The 22,047-nt window shown below is 52.3% G+C and overlaps 1 protein-coding gene and 1 long non-coding RNA gene across 2 annotated transcripts in view; one reads left to right on the top strand and one right to left on the bottom strand.

Annotated features, from left to right (window-relative positions):
* The window catches only part of LOC121034980 (uncharacterized), a 36,845-nt gene that overhangs the window by 2,333 nt on the left and 12,465 nt on the right, over positions 1-22,047 (top strand). The window lies entirely within an intron of this gene.
* The window catches only part of OLFML2A (olfactomedin like 2A), a 27,985-nt gene continuing 13,469 nt past the window's right edge, over positions 7,532-22,047 (bottom strand). Inside the window, exons 3-8 of the mRNA XM_040482297.1 lie at positions 21,204-21,311; positions 19,533-19,742; positions 16,992-17,229; positions 14,562-14,792; positions 13,338-13,523; positions 7,532-11,942 (exon numbers count right to left, since the gene is read on the bottom strand). Of these exons, the coding sequence (XP_040338231.1) occupies positions 11,338-11,942; positions 13,338-13,523; positions 14,562-14,792; positions 16,992-17,229; positions 19,533-19,742; positions 21,204-21,311 (1,578 nt within the window). The 3' untranslated portion in view covers positions 7,532-11,337. The remainder of the gene's footprint in view (positions 11,943-13,337; positions 13,524-14,561; positions 14,793-16,991; positions 17,230-19,532; positions 19,743-21,203; positions 21,312-22,047) is intronic.

The following is a 22,047-nucleotide window of genomic DNA, read 5'->3' as shown; positions in this document are numbered from 1 at the left end:
GTGTATTGGAGGATTGAGTAAAAGATGAAATACACTGAGGCTATTGAGAGCCAGGTTTCTCACTGATATGGAAGGGACACAAGTATGGCCTGGGGAAGGCCAGGAAGGACTGGAGGTGCAGTATGAACTCTTGGATTTGTATTTTGGTACGCGTCTATTTCCTAGTCCTGTCCATTGAGAGGACCTAGAAACATGAGTGCACCTAGTGCCCAGCTCCTTGCTTCTAAATACCATCCTCTACTGGAGGAACCAGGCTCCATGGAGAAATGGCTGATTTCTTTTTTTTTTTTTTTAATTTTTTTAAACATTTATTTATTTTTGAGAGAGAGAGAGTAAGAGCACGAGCACGGGAGGGGCAGAGAGAGGGAGGCAGAGGATCCAAAGCAGGCTCCTCACTGTCAGCGCGGAGCCTGATGCAGGGCTCGAACTCACAAATTGCAAGATCATGACCTGAGCAGAAATTGGATGCTTAACTGACTGAGCCACCAAAGTGGCTGGTTTCTGGGCTAGGCCAGCAAGAGTATAAGATGAGCCTGGAGCATCTTTTTGGCCTCGAAAGTGAGCAAGTAGTCGATGAATAGGAGAGACACAGCAAAAGGCCATAGCAGCCAGCTTGCATGAGCTCTCCCTGGCCAAATCTGGAACAGTTAGGTTATCAAGTAAATAATGATAGTAATGGATTATAACTCGTCAAATAAGATCCGAGTTCGTGGGTCCGTCATCCATATAATATATGCACATGTACTAAAAGCTCTTCTTTACGGTAGAACACTAAAAAGAATAGAAATTTTAAGTCACAATTTTGCAGTCATCAGAGTAATAATTGATATAGATAGGAATCATCAAGATTGAAACAAGGATGAAAGTTGACGAGAAGTAAGATATCTGTATAGTCTTTAAATTTTCTTTTTATGTTTATTCATTTTTGAGAGAGAGACACAGAGTGTGAGCGGGGGAGGAGCAGAGAGAGACACACACACAGAATCTGAAGCAGGCTCTAGGCTCTGAGCTGTCAGCACAGAGCCCGATGCAGGACTAGAATGCACGAATCGCGAGATCGTGACATGAGCCGAAGTCAGTCACTCAACCAACTGAGCCACCCAGGTGCCCCAAATATCTATATAGTCTTAAAGTACTCCCCTAGAAATTATTTATGAACTATAAAGAGAAAATAGTAATTGTATAGGAGATATAACTGGGAGCCACATACTTTTTTTTTTTTTAATTTTTTTTTTCAACGTTTATTTATTTTTGGGACAGAGAGAGACAGAGCATGAACGGGGGAGGGGCAGAGAGAGAGGGAGACACAGAATCGGAAACAGGCTCCAGGCTCTGAGCCATCAGCCCAGAGCCCGACGCGGGGCTCGAACTCACGGATCGCGAGATCGCGACCTGGCTGAAGTCGGACGCTTAACCGACTGCGCCACCCAGGCGCCCCGGGAGCCACATGCTTTAACCAAGTGACCAAAATAACTATCACCAGTAATGGGGCAACTTGACATCAAGTGCTCCTTTTTCTTTTCTTTGCTTTTTTTTTTTTTTTTAAGATGTTATTTTTTTAAGTAATCTCCACACCTGACATTGGGCTCGAACTCACAACCCAGAGATCAAGAGTCACATGCTTTACCAACTGAGCCAGCCAGGCACCCCGGCAAGTGCTTCTTAATAGGATGCACTGAGAAAGACAATTATAATTTCTGTGATATCCCCGCCCCAAATGCATAGCCTGATCTAATCATGAAGAAATATCCAACAAATGAAAAGTGAGGAATATTCCATAGAATAAATGACCTGTACTCCTCAAAAATGGCAATGTCATGAAAGGCAAAAAGGCTGAGGGACTGTTCCCAGGTTGGAGGAGACCAAAGAGACGTGATGATTAGATGTGATCTATTATTCTGGATTGGATCATGAACCAGAAAACAAACTGCCCTGAAATGGCATCATTGGGAAGGTTAGCCAAATTTGCATAAGACCTGTAGATTAGATATCATGTTATGTCAAGGCGAAATGTCCTGATTTTGCTAATTGCATTGTGGTTATGTGCATGCCTATGTTGTCAGGAAATACACACTAAAGTATTTAGGAGGAAAGGGGCATCATATCTGCAACTTACCCTCAATGGGTCAGAAAAAAGATATACCGAGAGAGAGAGAATGATAAAGTAATAGTCACGAATGTGAACAATCAGCTAACGTAGGGCAAGAGTATGTGCAAATCCCTTGTGCTGGTCTTGTAACTTAGAACTTTGACATTATTTCAAAGTAAAAAGTTGAATAGGAAAAAAGAAAGAAAAAGCCTGTTTGGATTCTTTTCTTTAAAGAAGGTATTTTCCCTCAAGACACTTATTCGTGTGGTTGCCTCTTCAGCAAGCCTAAATGATTTCAGTAAACATCCCAGTCTCAAAAGCGAACTGTGATTTGTTTATGAGGTCCTCATTCCCCAGCCATGCAACATAGGTTGCACTTCCAGAGTATCAACCCTTCCGGTCAGGTTAATTAACAATATCCACTGAATGACTGGGCATTCTCCGGATTGTGCAATTACTGTGCAATCTCTGAGTCCCCAGCGCTCATCCCTGAGCCTGGCCAGAGCAGGTGCTCAGGGTAAAGGTTGTGAAATTGAAAGATTGAATTATCTGATTGCCTTTAGGGGAATAGCAAGAATTAAGACTGAGAAGGTATGGAGAGGAACCCCATGGGCATCTGGGGCGGGGGGGCGGGCAGGGACTCTTATGCGTGTCTGGACCCCGGACAAGAAAACTTTGGACACAGCAGTGCCTGAAAGCCTCCATCCTGTGTCTTGTTGATGAGGGAATTGTCTTGGAAGGGGCAATCAGGAGAGAGAGCAGGGGCCACTCATGACTAATCCCATCAGCGCGGTCAGGGGGGAGCAGGATGACAGCCTTGGTAAACTGCGCTGCAGGGGTCATTGGAAGTTTACCAGTCCCCTCTGGTTTGTTAAACTCACTGGTGGCAAAGGCTGAGAGGTCTCTGGGCTGCTCCTCTGATCTTGATTTGGTTTTGGTTTTCAATTTGACTTTGCAAGCTGCCTTGAATCCTCGTGCTTCGGCTCTTAAAGATGCTCAGATTGATGAAGCTGAAGGTGGGTGTGTTTGGAAATGAGTGGCCATGGAAGAGACTAGGGAGGCCAGTGGAGGCCTTGAATGTCAATCCTGGAGTGTGGTTTGATCTTCAGAGCAATAGGAAGAGCCACGGAGCAGTGATAGATTTTCATCTTAGGAGACTCACTCCAGCAGCTGAAGTTGAAGATCAGAGAGTGGGAAAAGACAAGAAGCGGAAAGATCAGTGTGGAGGCCGCCACACAAATCTGGGCAAAAACTAGAGCAAGAAGTATTTTTAGACCTTGCTCTGTAAGAGGAATGGTAAGATGTAGCATACATAACACCACCCTAACTTTTCATTCTCATGGCAGACATTGCTAATCACTCGGTGTTCTCCCTTACACAGCCTAGGTGGGCTGCTCCCACAGACAGCCATTACCAATCAATCTGAGAAGGCACACTGGATGAAAGAAATCTGCCCTCTGGGCTCTGTTATATAAGGCAAGGAGAAGTCATCAGTTTTGAGAATATGCTTACAGTTGCTACTTTGGGTCTGCCCCAACCTGAGGCTCAGGAAGTACGACCAAAGTGATGCCCTAAGTCAGTCTTTGAGGCCCCTTACCGGAATTGTGCCTCGCCTTGCTGTGTGCCCTCTGTGTTCCCACTTAGAGCTTTTCCACATCCGTGATCTTATTTCAACCTCACAACATTCCTGGAAGGTCAAGGTTGTCATCCCCATTTTACAGATGAGGAAACGGAGGTAAGAAACTTCAAGTAGAGGGCTCAAGTTCCACAGGTGGTAGGTGGCAGGGCCGGGATTCAAACAGGGCCGTCTCGTTCCAAAATCCCTGGCTCCTTCCACATAAGCTTGTCCCGGCTGCGGCAGCTGCTTGCATCTGTCAGGGCCTCAAGCAGAAAAGCCAGAACAGGTTGGGGCTGACATCTTGGCAACAGTGACTTTCCCTGTCAAAAAATCCTTGGCTTAAAAAGACCTGGGAAACTTGACTTTTGAGTCAGCCTCATCTAATCCGCTCTGTGCTGAGCCATGGAGAAGGAAGGTTCTGGCCCCTGGGTGGGGGTAGAGGGGGATCGCTGAGGGGGTGCAGCACAGATGGTGAGGGGCGGAGGCCTCTTGCTGTGGAAGAGAATAAGGTTTCTGTCCTTGCACAGTCGGAATGAGGGCCCTGGAGCCAAGCAGCCAGGGCCAGGGCGGGGCCAGCCAACCTTTGGCACGTGAAATGCCACCCCGTACTCATGGCAGATAATTCTCGGTAATAATTCATCCCCCCCTGGCAGGCATGCATCCTGAAAGCCCTGTCTGTCCCTCCCTCATGGGGTCCCTGCTGGAATGTGGGGGGTCAAGGGGCTGGTCCCAGACGTGGGCAGAGTTCAGACTGGGCTGGGTAGGCGGGGCAGCGTCTGGGCACCGCCTGGGGGCAGAGGGAGCCTTTGTGCTCTGTGCCCTGGAACCCCACCCCCCCCAGCTGCAGCCGCCCCAGAGGGGAGAAATGGCCGATGCGCCCGGCTGAGGCCTGCTCTCTCCGTTCCCTCTTCTAGGGCAGCCAGGGCAGAGGGTGCTAACTTGGGTGCAACCTGGCATCTGACAGATCCACCCCATTGCGCTCAGGGGGCTCTTTGTGAGCGGCAGGAGGGTGAGGGCCTCACGTCTCCTGTGGAGCTTTTATTTTATTTTTTACCATTTTTATTCATTTATTTTGAGAGAGAGAGCAGGGGAGGGGCAGAGAGAGAAAGAATCCCAAGCAGGCTCCATGCTGCCAGCACAGAGCCTGACGCAGGGCTCGAACCCAGGAACCGAGAGATTATGACCTGAGTCGAAATCAAGAGTGGGACGCTTAACCCACTGAGCCACCCAGGCACCCCTCCTGTGGAACTTTTAAAACACACTGAATCTCAGTCCTCGACCCCAGATACTATGGTATATCGTGTGGGGGTACCTGGGCATAGGCCCCTTTAAAACTCCCTGGTGGTTCTGCAATGAGCTGAGGCCGGTGCCTATTTTGAGAGGGTAGCGCCACAAGCCCGGCCACCACCAGCTGTGTGACCTTGAACACGTGAGGTGGCAGTTGGCAGCTCAGTTTCCTCATTTGTGAAATACGAACAGCCATAGTACTGACTTTGTGGGGTCCCTGGAAAGACTGAAGGAGATAGTGCCGTATAGACTGAGCACCACCCCCAGCACAGAGCACACACTCGGATGTTTAGCTCCTGTGGGTGGTTAGTTATTTTTATTATTTCTTCCTTTCCACGCCAGCCAGGGGGAGATTTTAAGAGCTTGCAGCCAGGGAGAAAGTGGAAAGGGCAGAGAGAGGTCCCCTCCGAGGACGACATCATTAGAGTGACCAGGGGAGGCTCTGCTTTGACATGGAGGCGGGTTGGGAGGCATTGGTCCCTCCATGGCTCCAGGAGGAGCCCACGCTCCTTAGCAAGGCACGCGGAGCCCCTCTGGGCTGCCCGGGGTTGGAGCACCAGGCACACCGCGTGGGGGTTGTTGCCTCTGGCTCCCCCGCCTCCCAGCAAGCTCTCAAGGGCAGAGATAAGACTTGCTCAGCTGGGTGCCCCTGAGGCCAGCACACAGGTGTCAGTCATGCTGGATAGCCCACGGGGCATGGCGTGGAGAGCTGGCAGACCCTCTGAGCAGGGCATTGACTGGTCACAAGGGCAACAGGAGCTGCCACTTCCCGAGTGCCCACCGTGTGCTGGGCATCGTGATTAGGGCTGACAAAATCACACTAAGCTTGCCACCGCTCCCTCTGGCAGGAGCTGCCGTCGACCATGCCCGGGAGGGTCAGAAATCAGTCAGTTCAGCGCCCCCCCAGCCCACTGAACTCTACAGCCTCTGGCCTCTGTTGGCCACCCAGCTGCCTTGAACCCTGAATTGGGGCCCAGAGCTGACTGCCTGTCACGCGCAGCACCACGGCGCTATGGCTTTCTTGGCTGCCTAAGTGCCGGGCTGTGGAGCAGAGCAGAGAGTTTAGAAGATGGGTTTTCTCATTTTCATCCGACTGCAGGATGGAGGGAGTCCCTGGGAATATCCTGTCTGCTTTCCAACCTTAATGATCCGAGATTGCATTCCAGAGATTTCTGTGTGGAACCTGACTTATGCTGCACAAATAAATGAAAGATGCATGACCTCTCCAGTGGCCACATATCTGGATCCTTGTTGAGCTGACGCTGTATGAACTTGCCCAAGGTTCTGACAACAGATCACTGTGATCTGTGATTTGCGGCCATTTGTTGGGGGGTCTCCTGAGTGCCGGTGACATGGCGGGAACAGGTTCTGCTTCCAAGGAGCTCTGATCCCAGTGAGGGGGGACAGACCCTCAGCAAGTAAACTAATAGAAGTGCCCACTAGTGAAGAGAGAAGAGAGCACGTGATTGGGGCCACCTTCAGACCCAGCCTTGAGGGGTGGCTTCCCTGGGAAGGTGACATTTCAGCTGAGACCTGAATGCCCAGGAGCAGGTGCCAGTGTAGCAGGCAGAGGGAACAGCTGACACAGGGGCCGGAGAAGATGGGGACAGTGGGGGGAACAGGCAGGGCTGGGGCTGGGAAAGGCCACCATCCAGATTACCCAAAGCCCTGCCATGTTCGGCCTGCAGCGGCGTCTACAGGGTGAGAGGGACATGACCCATCAGCCCCCGCTGTGGCGGGAGTGGCACCGTGCTTCTGGCTGGCTGTCCTGTGGGGAGTGGGACCCTTGTTATTGCCAGGGGCCACAGGGACAGTGCCCAGCTCTGCCGAGCTAGGGAAGGCCTAGCTGAATATGTGTGTGTGTGTCTGTGTGTCTGCGTGTGTGTGTTTGGGGGAAGTTGGTCTAAATCCAAGTCACCATCAGTGGTTTGACAGCTCCTTGGAGGTATCTAAGTCACCAGGTGAAGTGCCTTTGAATCGGATGGGAGAATCTATTCCCTCCAGTCCCATTCCTCTGATTACATCAAGGTCAATGTTCACTTGCTGTTGGTTTGCCCTTTATGCCCCCTGACATTTCCTAATCTTGCTTTTTACACAAGGAGCGACTGGACTGGGGCTCACAGGCACAGCATCTACCAGAAGACAATAGTGCTGTTCATTTTCAGTGTCCCATCCCAGCCACCTTGCATGATGGGTCACTGACTTTCTTTTTACTATTATAATATTCCTCCTTTAAAAAAATATTTTTTTTTTGTTTTTCCTAACAGCTTATTAAACTTCCCTTTGAAATAAAATTATTTTAGGAAAAAGAATGAAATCATCTGAAAGGGAAATAGTAAACCATTCTGAAGATGGTCAAGGGGGGGATGGTGAAAGTCACAAAAGTCTGTACACGAGTGACTCAAGTTTGGAAAACATGGAACTAAGATGCTTCAGGCCCACCTTCCCAGTTTCAGAATGCTCTTTTCCCCAGGAAAGCATTTCTTTTTGTTATTAAATGTCTGTATTACAATAAGGAAGCAGACCATAGCATTTAGTTAAGACTTTCCAACGGAGCTTTTGATCATGTATTTATTTATTTAGTTATATGTCACCTTGTTGTACAAAAGGTATTGTGGCAGCTTACAAAAATAGATAAAATACAATAAAGTAAAAAATAAACAGATCGGGGTAAAGATTAAAGCAGAAAGCTAGACTGAAGTCAGAGTCAAGTAGTTGACTCAGTACAATTGTTAAAAGTAATCTCAAATTTGACTTTGAGGTTCCCAGCGGCCAAAGCAAAAAAGAAAACACGACTCGTTACAAGATTCCTAACAGTTAGTTTGGGGCCTTGGTACAAAACAGACCTGGTGCAAATCTTGACTCTACTACTTGACAGACTCACGACCCTGAGCAGGTTGCTTAACGTTTCTGAACTTGAGGTTCATCACCTGTAATGGGGAAAAGTAGTGCCAACCTTGGGGGTTCCTAGTTACATCGGGAATAATGCGTGTCAAGGGGCCTTCTAGCTCTAGGAGGGTGCTGCTTGGGTCCTCAGCCGCCCTTAGTCCTCACTAAGCTGAAAGTTTTCAGCCACAAAAGGGAGTTGACATCTGTCCCCTCTGTCAGTCCCTGCCCTGCCCAAGCATGCAGCATATAAGGGGTAGAGCCAGATCCCAACCCAGGGCTCCCTAACTCCTACCCAGGCTCCCTGATAACCCTATCTGGTGCTGTGTGTTCCTGTCACCGGAGTGGCCTCCAATGCTGTCAGGGAGAAAATGCTTTGGAACACATGGGCTTTCAGGAACACTCAAATCATTCCCAGGAAAACCCCAGCCTCACTTTTAGGGCTGCCCTGTGAGGCAGAGGCCCCCTTCTCTCCTCCGTAGACACAGCAGATTAAATGTCAAGGCCCAGAAATCTCTAGGGGGGAGTCAAAGGCGGCAGCCAAAGCCCCTTCACGGGCTCAGAACACCGGAGACAGCTTCCTTTGCCTTCACAGCCAAGGTCAGTAAGAAACACTGACCCTCCCCAGTCCAGGTCCTCTCTTATTTGAAGTACTGTTGCCAAATGTAATAAAGCCCACAACAAAAACCTGTCCCTGCCTCCCATCAGCAACAGAACAAATTCCACTTGTCTCAGAATTTTCTTTTCTCTATTAATTTATATATGACTCTGTTCCAAATGTGATTGGAGACGGTTCTTGGCTTGGCATTCAAGGTTCTTTACAAGCTGACCCCATCCTCCTTCTTGGGTCTCCAGTGTGGATGCAGTTTGTGGCCTGGTCGCACAGAGTAAAAGCCATCACTTCTGGAGCTACCCCTAGAGTGTCATGCATTTGGCCAACAGCATGTACTGACCAGCCCTGAAACCCCGATCTGCCACAGACTAAGCTGCTGTGTGACCTAGGGTGAGTCCCTTCACCTCAGTTTTCCTCGTCCGTAAAATGGGCACATTCTGAGTATATACCTTGCCCTGTGGGGAAGATGAAAGAATGTGCCCATGGCATGCCGGGCACACTTGATGCTCAGTCAGTGGTGATGGTTAGATGACCTGAATTTGAGACCCGGCCTTTCACTTAACTGCTTACATGACAAGTGACTCATCTGGGTTCTAGTTCGACTATCTGCGGAGCAAGGAAAATAACTCTATCATCACCTAACCCCCACACAAAGGCCTGAAAACAGAAGGGACTTAGTGAATGTTTGGAGGCTACAGCCAGCATCATCTCCCCCAGAAAACAATCTTGCTTGCCTTTTAACTTTCCCAAACCAGTCCTCTGTAACTTTCCTTTTTCTCAGACTAATGAGCAAGAGGAGTCTGAACACTTTTCGCATGGTTAGGCTGTGATATCATGAAAGACACAGTCTTGTAAAACCCACACCCAGGGCCAAGGGAAACGCAGCCCCCTGAAGAGACTGTTGAGTGCAGCCTGCCGTCGATTGGGTGGGGGAGGCTGGATGTGTCCACCACTATGAGTCAGGCCTTGCTTGGCTGGCTATCATCATTCCCCTTTATTTTAGGGGTGAGTTAGAGCTTAAACAAAACATCACCTGACAATGCCTGACAGAAATGCCTTCTGCACAAAATGCATTTCCTTACACTCTTGGGTATGCAGCTGAATTTTCTAACATGGCACCTGGGCGTTCAAATATACAGATATTCAGGGGCTGGCATGGGAACAGAATGAGGGGAGCAGGGTCGGGGGTGGTGCAGGGATCAGCAGTAAATACTCTTTAAAGGTGTTGGGATGGATTGGGTGCCCGATAGTCTATGGCCTTCCCAGGCAGAGCTGCCTCCAAACCGGGAGAATAAAGGGTATAGACAAAGCCCTTCTGGAAGATCAGCTGTGTCCTGTTCCCCAGTGTGGTCCCGAGCCACTCTCTAAACCTCTCTGGGCATATTTCTCCTTTGGTGAAACAGGGAGTTGGACTGGTGAACTTCTTCCTAGCTCATGGCAGATGAGGGGCAGGCTTGAAGGTCTTGTCCTGTGGGCTGTCTGGGTCTGAGGCTCAGGGAAGCCACCAGCAGCTCCAGGAGAGATGGCCCACCTGTGCACCAATAATTCTGAAGCCAGGAAAAGCCTGGTCCACAGACCCCCTTCTCCTTCCCTCCCAGCTTTTACCCTCTAGCACTTGCCTGCAACCATAAGGTCCGGTGCCTCCCCTGGACCCAACTGCTCCGATCTCAGCCTCCCCCGGATGTCCCACCCCCCCACCCCCGCTGCTGGGCCATTCCGCTAAATGATCAGGTCAGGAGTGACAAGGAAGACAGAATCTGTTTCATCCTGGCACCACCCCAGCCTCGGGTCTAGGGTCTTGCTCATGGCAGTCCTGGAGGTATCCCTGAGTGCATACAGGTTGTGGGTTCAAAGGTCCAGAGAGAAACGACAACATGGACCGCAGGCCCAAAGGCTCTGGGAAGGGCTGAGGAGAGGTCCCATGGCCTGTGGTATGTGGCCAAAGCCAGCTGTTCTGGGTGGAGAGGGAGCCTCAGGGCCTGGCCCAGCTGCCCACCCTGGTAGAGTCGGGGCTGGCAGACAGCTGCCTGCAGCCTTCTCAGCTGCTGCTGCGGAAACAGATGACGGCACTGAGGCGGAATAAGAGAAAATAAAAATGAGTACAGAGGGAGGGGGAGCTTGGAACAGGGGCTGGTATTTTTCCTCGGGGTGTGGTTTCTGCTCAGTGGCTGGGTGACCATGGAGGTTTGGAATGTGGTTGGACAGAACGGTGAGGAGGGGTGGCAGGGGCGGGGGGGGGGGGCTAGAAGCAAGGAGCAGGAGCATTAGCCAAGGGGCCTGAAGCCCAGGGCCACCAACAGTTCGGCCAGAACGGGCGCCTGGGGTGGTACATGGAGCGGAGCCTCCAACCAACACTAGTGCATGGGTCCCAGATGCCTCTGGTTTAGAGCGGCCCCAGGAAGGGAGACAGAGTTGAGAGAGCAAGAGAAACTATAGGAGTAGGGAGAGGCCTGGAGGTGTAGGGGAGTGTGGTCAGGTCTCCTCATCTGTAAAGCATGGCCTGCCTGATCCAAAGTGAGGCTATTTAGGCAAGGGAACGGTCTCTCTGAGCCTCAGTGTCCTCATCTGTTAAATGGGCTCAATCATCTCTACCTCCAAGGGTGCCAGTGGGAGGACTGAGTGGGATTGAGTGCACACGAAGCTCTTGGCAGGGTGCTCTGTGAGTGGAAGGGATTACTAACCCACTGGGGCCAAGGGAGCTTTGACCTGGCTGTGCCACATGCCCAGCACCTGCCCCGGGACCTGGCCCCCCCAAAATATTTGCTGATGGAGCCCCTTGCAGGAGTTGCTGTGGGGAGCCCCCATGCCCACTGCCCCTCCTCTCCTGTGAGCACAGGTCCATGCTCAGACCACGAAGTGGAGGGTGTAGGTGAGCTGGTGGCCATTGTCCCAGGCATACAGCACCCGCTCCTTGGGGTTATAGTCGATCTGGGTGGTGTAGGCGTGCTTGTTGAGGAAGGGCAGCTGCGGGCGCGCGTCGGTGCCCGTGTGCGTGTCGAAGGCGTAGGCCACCTGGCCCTCCTGCTGGTCGTACGTGTCCACGGCGTACAGGATGCCGCACACCAGGAAGCAGTTCCCGTAGGAGTTCCGCCGCAGCCGCGTCTTCCACGTGGTCTCGCGGTGCATGGAGAGGTCGCCGGGGTCCAGGCGGCTCAGCACGATCACCTCGGGCTGGGCCTCGTCGCGGTCATCCGCCGCGGGGTAGATGACCCACAGGCCGCTCTCGTCCACGGCGAAGTCGATGTCCGAGTGGCCGCGCCACTTCCAGGGCGTGGTGTCCTCGTACACCACGTCTGGCAGCAGCGCCCAGGAGGCCACGAAGCGCTGCCTCAGGTCGTACTTGATGATGTTCTTGGTGAAGGCGCGGTTGTAGTAGAAGGCGCCCTGGTACACCACGTGGCCCGTGCCGATCCAGTTGTAGGGCAGCTTGTACATGTTACTCCAGCGGCCTGCGTGTGGAGGGCTGAGGGTCACACCTGAGCCTCCCAGACAGCCTCCCCTCTCACCCCAGGACTGGCGAGGCCACCCAGGGCTCTTGAGTGGCCCTGCAAGCAAGGGACACTGAGTGTGCTATGGGCCTGGAGCTGGGCCAACCATCCTACCCCACCGCGCCCACCGAGGAGGTACTGTTATCATCCCCGTTTGCCAAGGAGGAAACAGGGGCAGAGGGTTCAAGGTCGCACAGTTATGGAATGGGGCAGCCAGGATTTAGACAGCCTCTATGCTTTGTCTCAGCGTCTTTGCCCATGCTGTTCTTTTCGTCTGGACTTCCATTCCCCATCCTGTCTGCCTGAGGAAGGTCTCCTCCTTATCTTTCAGAGCCCTTAGCCAACGTTACCTCCTCCAGGAAGCCTCCCACGACGACCCCGGGATTGAGTGAGGGCCTCTCCTCTGACCTACCATAATCCTTGCCTTGGCACTTTTCATTGGCTTCCTCCACACCAGCCTGTGAGCTACCTGAGGCAGGGATCAGGCCAATTTTGACCTGGCAGAGGAAGGACTTTGGCTGTTCCAGGCCATACTCTGTGACTCCACAGCTATCAGGATAAACCCAAACTTTGATGTGGCTCACGAGGGCCGCCTCAGCCTACTCTCTCATTCTGCTTCCCCCACCTCTCCTCTATGCCACCCTGCCTCTCATCGCCAGGCCTTGGCCCGCACAGGGCCTTTGCTGCGTGGAATACCTGTCCCTTTCGCTTTTGCATGGCTATCCCTGCTCTTCCTCCAGGGCTCAGCTCAGCATCGCCTCCTCCTCTGGGAAGTCTGATTTCCACTGTCCCTTGAGCTCTCCCACAAACACTACACTGAAATTATTTCTTTTAAGTGTTTGCCTCTCACATCAGACCGTGCATTTCTGGAGGGTGGGTCCTGTCTAAGTGTCTCCTCCCCCATCACGCACCAGATCTGATAACCAAAATTCTGCCTTTCCCTGCCCAGACTTGCAACTCTTCTAAGCTCGGCTCACCTGCAAAACAGAGCGACAACCCCCACCTCATAGAATTTTGAAGATACCATGAGCTGACGCACACAGGATGATTAGCACATAATAAGTGCTCAAGAAGAGGAAACTCTAAGTATTGTTCCTCTTGACAGTAAGGTACACTTAGGAGGGCAGGACCACATCCCTCTTGTTTGTTGCTGTGTTCCAGCTCCTGGCTCGGTGCCAGCGCATAGGGGGTGCCCTCAGATGCCCCTCCTTGGGGTGGCCGATCATTTGGAGCTGGGCCAGGCCGGGGAAGTCTGGACCACAGGAAACCACAGGCAAAAGAGGGCTCAGTCTCCACAGGAGGCCCCCCCCCGGCCGCCCACACCCTGCCCCCCTTCCCATCTCCGGGCTCCCCAACCTTGCTTGAAGTTTTCCAGGTTGCGAAACTCTGCCAGGCTGTTCCCGTAGTAGTAGTTGGTGACATAGATCCTGTCATCTTTCGCGGCGGGGTCCTTCATCCAGGCTCCCTCATGGCGCCCGTAGCTGTGGTGCCTCACGGGGGGGTCCACAGCCCGGAGGGTGCCCTCACAGCTTATCTCTCTGCCTACGGGGAGTGAGGGGTACAGCGTCTGATACTCAGACCCACAGGCCCCGAGCCGAGCTGGAGCAGCAGCCCAGGGAGCGTTATCTGGGACATATTTAAATCCCTCCTGATCTTTTTGTTCGCAGCCCTCTTCCCCCTTTCCTCCTGATCAAAGCAATGTCTGATCAGCAGAGAAAACACAGAACATTCAGTAAAGGAGAATGAGGGAAATAAAAATGATTCAAAATGTCATTATCCAAAGAAAATTTTAAACATGTTGTATTTCCTTCTGTTTCTTTCTTAACTTTGCATGTCCAGTCATGCAGACATATGGTAAAAAACCGTGGTTCTTCTGAAGATTCAGTTTTATGTATCCTGTTTTTTTCCCTCCACTGGGCGATTTCTCACATCATTAAATGGCTTTTTAATGATGTGATTTCAAGGTTCTACCAGGCCACCAGACAGCTGTGCCCCAGTCCCCTTGGTGTGAGACCTTCAGATTATTTCCAGTTTTCTGATGTTGGAAATAGGCTGGGAGGGAACCAGTTAAGCTGCAGCTGTTGTCCACATTGCCGATGGACCCTTCAGGAAAGATTCCTGGAAGTGGAATGCACTCAGGCCAAAGTAGGCAATGGGTTTAACAATACCTTGTTATCACAGGTAGCCAAGAGGCCCTCCAGAAAGATGGGCTCGATGATTTAATAGGAAACACTTCTACCGAAAGACACGAGCCAAAGCTACAAAAAAGCTACATAAAAAAAAATTAAGATATGAAAATCATTGCCGGATTTGATGATGGGATCCTAGGTGATATGTTAAGAAGGATTTGTTGAAAATACCACCTGTTTCACTGTAAATGTCCATCAAACTTTCTATGAAGGATCAGATAGGTAACATTTTAGGCTTTCCAGACCACATACTTCTGTATTCTTTTTTTTTTTTTGCAACCCTTTAAAAATGTAAAAAACCATTCTTAGCTGGAGGGCCATACAAAAACAGGCTGCAGGCTGGATTTGGCCCATGGGCTTTACCCTGCTGACCCCTGCGAGGCTTACTCACCTGGGTTGGGGACGTCTGGGCGTGAAGGTAGCTCGGTGAGCAGGGGACGGGTGGTGGGAGTTGGGGTGGAGGTGACGGAGGGGTCCGAGCCGGGGGTGCCGGAGGCCAAGTCCGCTCCCTCTGAGGCCCTGGGCCCAGCCTCGTCTTGTTCTGCTGAGTTGGGCTCTGGTGATCTGCCCTCCGCCCTGGGCGGCTGCTGTTCCAGCCAGGAAGTGCCCTTGAGGGCGTTGTCTGCGGGGAGAAGACCCTGTGCTCTATCCTGAGCTGCTGCCCAGTGTCTTCCCCAGGCCCACCTGGCTCCCAGCTCTGGGGCCATGGCGGAGAGAAGCGGGGAGGCCCTGAGGAGTAAAAGGCCTCAAAAAGGGGGAGGTGGGGAGGCTTTGCGGTCAGCGGACCAGCTCTGAGCACCCCAGCTGAGTGAGCTCAGCCAAGTCGCCTGCCTTGGTGGACCTCAGCTTCCCCTTCTATGAAACGAGAATCACAAGGCTCACCACGTGCGGCTGCTGTGGTGATCAGAGGAAAGCGTATACAAATCATTCGCACAGGGCCTGGCAAGTACGAGGTGCCAAATATGAGACCCCTTCCCTCCTAAGTGTCAAACGCTTTGTACCAATTCTTTCATGTCCTCGATTCAACTCCAGGAGGCAGAAACCCTTGCTCCCAAATTGCAGACTTTTTCCTTATCCTTTCCCCTGGAACCCAGCCTGTTCCTCTCACCCAGTATTTGCCACTTCAAGCAGGGAGGGGCAGGTGCAGCCAGCCTCCCATCACCTCTGGACTCCAGGTCTCTGTCTCTGTCTCTGTCCCCCCACTCATCTCCTATCTCTCATTTCGTGGCTTTCTCGGAAACCACCCTCCCTTTTTCCCACCCCTGCTGGTAAGGCATTTGCTGACAGGATGACTTTTTCTGCTCCCGTGGGACCTGTGTGGGGCCATGTCTGGGTCATCCCTGACCCACACACTTCTCTGGGCTGGGATGGATGGGGCCTGCAGAGGGAAAGCAGGAAGATTCAGTGCCACATAGCAGAGGACAGAGCTGTGAAGGGGTCTAAGGCAGGCTTTGCAGCCCGCTGACCTGGGTTCCAGTCCCACCACTCACTGTGAAACCTGGAGCCAGTCTCTTCACCTCTCTGAACTTGTTTCCTCACCTGGATCAAGTGCAACAGCATGTGTGAAAGTACACAGAAAACCAAGAAGCCAGGGACAAAGGAAAAGTGATGGTGTGGCCCCCAGGGGACGAGGCCCCTTGACTCCAGGACAATTACCCGACTTCTTCCTTTTCTCTCCCTGCCAGGCTTGCTCTTTGCATAGGGTTTAGCCAGGCCCCATTGTGGGGCAGCCCCTGGAGTCTCTCGGGAATGGGCACACCCTCTTTCAGGGGAATCTGGCCTTGGCAGCCTGCCAGGGCAAGAGGCTTGTTCCCACGGGCCTCGCTGGCAGAGCCAGATGCTTGCAGCTGTTCTTGGGCAGTGCCCAGCCAGGGGTCAGAGGCTCTGTACTGTGGCCAGGCTGAGCTGGCAGGACTCAGAGCCAGTCAGCAGCTAGCACTAGGGGCTTGGGGAAGAGGCCCCTGAGCCTTGAGAGACCACAAATTTAGGGGGCTCTTGAAGGAGACTGGTCCCTCACATTTCTACCTTCCAGTCCCTTGGACGTGTGGGCAGAGGTCCTCACAGAAGGAGGTGGTCAACAGGACCCGGGAAGGGGGAGCAGGCTTGGGATGCCCTTCAGGCATTTGGGGAGGGTTTCAGAGGAAGAATCAGGAGCCACATCAGTGAGAAAGGCCCAGAAATTTGGGTACTCTTGGAACTTTGGTCTCTTGTGTTTTTGGTTAATTACTTGGTTGCCCTTCACTGTGATCCCCCGTGGATTGAAGGAAAAATATAGGAGTCTGTGGGCTCTTCTTTGGGGAAATAAGAAGTGGGGGGTGCTGGAGAGGCCATCCATTCCAAAGTCACTTGGGAAACAAGAGGTGCCCAGAAGGCTCCATGTCATTTCCCAGAATGCTGGCCTGGCTAGAGGTCTGGGGACTCCTACCCCACCTCTGTCTGTTGCCTGGCCACAGGTATGTTTTTTCCCACTGGACTGTGAAGTCCACGTTAGGCAGAATCTCTGGGAGATACAGCAAGTACATGGTGGACCTTCAGCAACTTTTTGAATGAAGAAGGAAAAGTCCAGTGAGAGCGGAAACAGCTGAAGATACTGGAAAGGAACTGAGTGGCCCTTTGTATTGTTTATATCATTTCATCCCCAACAACGCCATGAGGGGTATCATCTCATTGTGTGGATGAACAAAGGGCACCACCAGGTAACCAGTGGAGGTGACATCTGGGCAGTTTGTAGAGAAGACACTGGATCCGTATAGGTGTTCTTTGGGGTGCCATCTATCAGCAAGCCCCCAGTCCCCAAGGGTCCAACCCTCCTCCAACTCACCAGCCACAGCTTCGGCCACCTCCTTCCTGCCCGCCTTGTAGTAGGTGATGCCTCGGATCACAGCCTGCTGCTGGGCCAGGGTCCGGGGCTTGGCTGTGGGCTGGGGGAATCTGCCCTTGCCGCCCTCCTTCCTCAGCTTCTCCACCTTCAGCAGCTTCTCCTTAGGAGGTTTTGGGAGGCCCCTGTCTACAAAGCTCTTCTGCATGTTGCTGTGTTTGCCTTTCCCTCCAGCTGTGTCCTGAGGGAGAAGTGAAATCTCAGACTTAGGGGAGGTAGAAGAGGTGTTGTGGGAGGTCACGGAGGCTCAGCTTATGGGTACTGGAAGCGGTCATGCCACTCCAGGACCTACGCCTCAGGTGCTCGTGAAGTCACAGCTTTCCCCCAGAATGGCGAAGTCCATGACTGGGGTGTGCCTTGGTTTCCCCACTCAGCAATAGCTCCCAAGCCCAGCCTCATAGGTTAGATTCCTGTCTCATTTCCAACCACCTGCATCCTCGCCCCCAGGGGGTAGATTATAATGATCAACTCCCTAGGGAGGTAACTGGTCACCAGGTCAGCTTCCTATCCCTGTCTCTCTCTCACTCATGGGTCTTTGTTAGTGGGCAGGGGAGAGGTTCTCAGGCTCCGAGGCAAGATGACCAATGTCATCTCAGTGTGCCGGGAACTGTCCCAGTTTTAGCACTGTAAGTCCTGCATCCTGGGAAACCCTTCAGTCTCAGGCAAACTTGGATGGGTTGGTCATCAAGGGCATTGCCCTTTGTGCATGCAGTTTCCAACGTTTTGTAAATTTTATTTTCACTTCCCTTTAAATGCCTCTGATGCTGGCTTGGCACAAGATCACAGGCCCTGTGACATCACCTATTGTTAGGCAGAATCTCCAGGAGATACAGCAAGTACAGTATCTAGACCTTCCGTGTCGTGGCCAAAACAGCACTCATTAGTGCCTGTGGACTTGACACGGGAATGAGCAGGAAGCCTGCCCTGGGCTAAGGCACCAGGCTTCCTCCACGTTTTATCAGCAACTAGGCGGTCCCGGCTGCAGACACAGATGGCCCCATCATCACAATGTCAGCACAGGAGGCCAAGAGGCGGAGAGGAAGAGCATGGGCTCGCAGTCACACAGATGCGCGTTCAAGTCCTGGCGCAGCCGACCTCTCTCCATGTGACCTCGCTCTGCGTTTCCTCATTTGCCAAATGGTCAATGATGCTCCCTCCTCATGGGTGGTTATGAGAATAACTGAGATGCTGTCTGTGAGGAAGTCAGGTTTAGACTTTAGAAGTCAGGTTTAGAGGATGTCAGGATTCCACAACGTCGGCTCCTTTCTTCCCTACTCCAAAACACAAGGCCGCTGTGCAGAATGGAGCGGTTGTGCCCTACACATGGGTGACAGGCCAAAGGGGCATGAGGGCACTGAAATTGAGCCTGTACTCCCATTTGCCAAGCCACACACCCTAGTGTATATCTATCATAGGAGGGAGCCTCTGTACAATTTGCCCACCCACAAGGGGCTCCTTTTTATTTGCCCAGAAGGAGAGCCTTTTTGGCAATTTGTCTGCTTAGAGGAGGGCCTTTTCTTTTCTTTTTCTTTCTTTCTTTCTTTCTTTCTTTCTTTCTTTCTTTCTCTTCCTTTTCTTTCTTTCTTTCTTTCTTTCTCTTCCTTCCTTTCTTTCTTTCTTTCCTTCTTTCTTTCTTTCTCTTCCTCTTTCTTTCTTTCTTTCTTTCTTTCATTCATTTTATTTTTAAATTTATTTATTTTGAGAAAGAGAGAGAGGGTGCAGGAGGAGCAGAGAGACCACAAGAGAGAAAGAGAATCCCAAGCAGGCTCTGCACTGTCAGTACAAAGCCCGATGTGGGGCTTAAACCCATGAACTGTGAGATCATGACCTGAGCTGAAACCAAGAGTCGGACGCTCAACCAACTGAGCCACCCAGACGCCCCAAGAAGGGCCTTTTTCAAATGCACATAAAGGTGTGTTATATGTCTTGGATGGCTCTGTCTGTTGTCTCTGCTCACTTTCTGCTGAGCTTGAGTATAGAACACCTGGGTACTTGCTGTAGGAATTCTCCACTCCAGACTGGGTTGATGAAGTGGTGTCAGTCTGCAGGGTTCCCCGAGGCATTGCCCATCTACCCCCGAGCAGGCCTGACCCAGCCAGGGGTCCAGCCACAGCAAGGGAGGCTAAAAGTGGTTTTGCTGCAGCCCATCCCCAGGACCAGGCAGGGAGGGTCCTCTCTACAGCCTTGTCCCCACTAGTTTGGAAACGGAAATGCCTTGGATGCCGCCAAACACCTGTCTCAGCAAACACACCCCTCGGCTGGATCCCCACATCTGCTCCCAGCTTACCTCTGTCAACCGTGCTCGCTGTATGCCAGCAACCCCTGCCCCCAACCCTGCTGTGGACTCTCTAGCTGTGCTAACCCTCAGCCCTCTCCTATGATCTCAAACCCCCATCCAGCTGGTTCCTGGGACTGAGGTCCTTGGCACACTGTGTTCCCAAGTCCATCCACCTTCTGGCCCCATCACCAGAGCCATGGCCTCACCTGAGCCTTGCTAGCAGGGCCGGGGGCTGGGGCAGCATCTGGGACCGTGGCGGCGTCCTTCTGCAGCAGCTGGAGGCCCAGGCTGGAGAGCTCCTTCTTGATGCCCATCATGATGGCCGAGTGATTCTCATAGCGCTTCAGCTGCTCACTGAGATGGCGCATGCCCTCCTTCACCACCTCGTTCTCCCGGCTCAGGTTCACCTTGACGCTCTGTGGGGCAGGACCTTAATCAAGGTCTTTCTAGCCTCCTCTGAGAGCCACTCCCCACCCCCCGCCTCCCTGGAGGGGACACCCCAGCTTCACTGCCCGTCTCCTGAGCAGGGCCCAAGGGTACAGACAGTGGCACCAGCAGGCCTGGGTGGATAAAGCATGCTGCCCAGAGGCCATGTGATCATTCTTGTCTTATTTAAAAAGTGAATGAGTGGTGTTTTTCCCTTGGGCAGAGGGAGCCAGTTCCTCCCAAGTGAGGCTGTTTTCTCCACTTCCACTCAGAGTTAGCAATAAGGGGTTTTTTTTGTTTGCTTTTTTTTTTTTTTTTTTAGTTATCGCCCAGTGAACAGAAGCAAAGCGCAGATAATGCAAAACAGAAGACAATTAAAAAATCATTTCTTTGTGGCTACGGAAACCATTTCTGATTTGTTCCAGCCACAGCAAATACACTCTCCAGATCGCCTGGCTCCTAGTTCCACGAAGCGAGTTAACATTTCCTAAGATTACGGGAGGAAAGGCCAAAGAAGGATAACCATGGAGCTGGCATCAGGAGAGCCTGGCATGTACGAGGGGCACAGAAAACACCGGCGCACGGTAGCAGTCCAACAACCATTACCTGACTCCCATGCCGGCAAGGGCCTGGCACACGGTAGATACACACCAAACACTTTTTGGATAATTGAAGCCACTGTGACCCCAGCTTTGGGGAGACCAAGGGGTTAATCTCTCACCCGGGGGCACAGGATGCCCAGGTGCCCCCTCCCTCTGGAAAGGAAGCTGCGAAAGGAAGCCCCCACACCCGCTCCTGGCAGCTGCATGGCCCCAGGCTCCCGGCAGCCCAGCAGGGGCCGGATGCAGGAAACAGGCGGAGGCCGGGCTGTGCCAGCAGAGATGTGTGCCAGTAAACCTTGAACCTGCAGCGTGGACGCCCCAGGATTGTCCAGCTCTGTCGCTGTCCTCAGGGGGCAGTCCTGGCCACCTGCCTAGCCCTCCAGCACATTTGCACTTGACCAGAAGATGCGTCTGCTGCAAGTGGGTACTGGGACCGCCATGCTGTCCTAATAAGCCCTACCCTGGTGGGCTTGGCCAGTCCTGTACTTTTATGTGGCATTTTATGCGACAGGTAGCCCTGGACTTGTGTAATGTATGAGTCTTGGTCTTGGTGAACTGAGGGCAACTGCAAGTTCCAACCAGCCCTACTCCACATCCCTTTCATGTAGTCAGCCAGTGCCTCAGTTTCTCCAGCCAGCCTTCCAGCGTCCTGTAGGCCCACGAGCCCAGTCAGACCGCTTTTCCGAAGTCTGGACCCAGAGGCCTATAGCTCCCTCTCCCAGCTGCCTGCTGGAGTCCAGTTTTCAACAGCCACCAGGGTCAAGGCAGAATTGCCCAGGCCCCTTCAGACACTACCCCTGGCGTCCAGTGTTGACCCAGCCTGGCTCCTGGGTAGAGCTCTGCCCTTACCTCTTCCAGCGTGTTCATCTGGGAGGCCACCTTGTGGACATAGGCGTGCACTTTCATCAGGTCCATGCTGTACAAGGTGCCCTCCAGGAGATCCACCATGGACTGTAGCTGCCCAGGAAAGGGTGAGAAGGTTAGGGTAAGGGCAGAACACAGGATCAGGCACATATGGTGCAAAAGGAGCTCTACCACTTGGAATGGCCTCATGGGGCCTCAGCACCCATTGGACCCAGCTTGCTAATAATAATGAGAAAAGCAGTGGATTCCATTCTTGAACTCTTATCACAAGGCAGGTATTGTGTTAGGGGCTTTAACGAGCTGTTTCACTTAGTCCTCAGGACAACCCCACGGGGTGTGTGGACACTGGAGATCAATGTACATGCCCTGGGATCCCTCTTACCTATTTCTTGTGCCCATACCTGGCTTCCACGTGCCTCCTTTTTAACAGCCTGCATCTGTGACCCTCTTCAAAGAGCTTCTGTGTCCCCAAAGTGCCTGGGAGCGTATGTCCTCCCGGGGCAGTCCTTAGGCAATGCCTGGCAGGTATGAGCATTGAAAAGCCCAGCTCCCTAGCCCCAGTGGGGGACAACTGGGCTGTCATTCACACTCCAGCATCCCCTGGGGCTGAAGCTGATGCTTGGCCTGAGACCACACCCTACTGGGCTTCCTTTTCTCCCCACCTCCACCTCTACCACTTTGGTACCAGCTTCTCCTGGGCTTTTCAGAATAAATCACGAGCACACGAATCACTTGCCTCAGAGTCTGCACCTTGGGACCCAAAGACAAGGTCTGGACAACTTTTCCTTCCTTCCTTCCTTCCTTCCTTCCTTCCTTCCTTCCTTCCTTC

The sequence above is a fragment of the Herpailurus yagouaroundi genome, unplaced genomic scaffold (assembly GCF_014898765.1).
Source record: "Herpailurus yagouaroundi ecotype Mexico unplaced genomic scaffold, PumYag 160, whole genome shotgun sequence".
Classification (NCBI taxonomy): Eukaryota; Metazoa; Chordata; class Mammalia; order Carnivora; family Felidae; genus Herpailurus; species Herpailurus yagouaroundi.
Note: the sequence above shows the minus strand (reverse complement) of the source record. Positions and strands in the feature narration are given on the sequence as shown.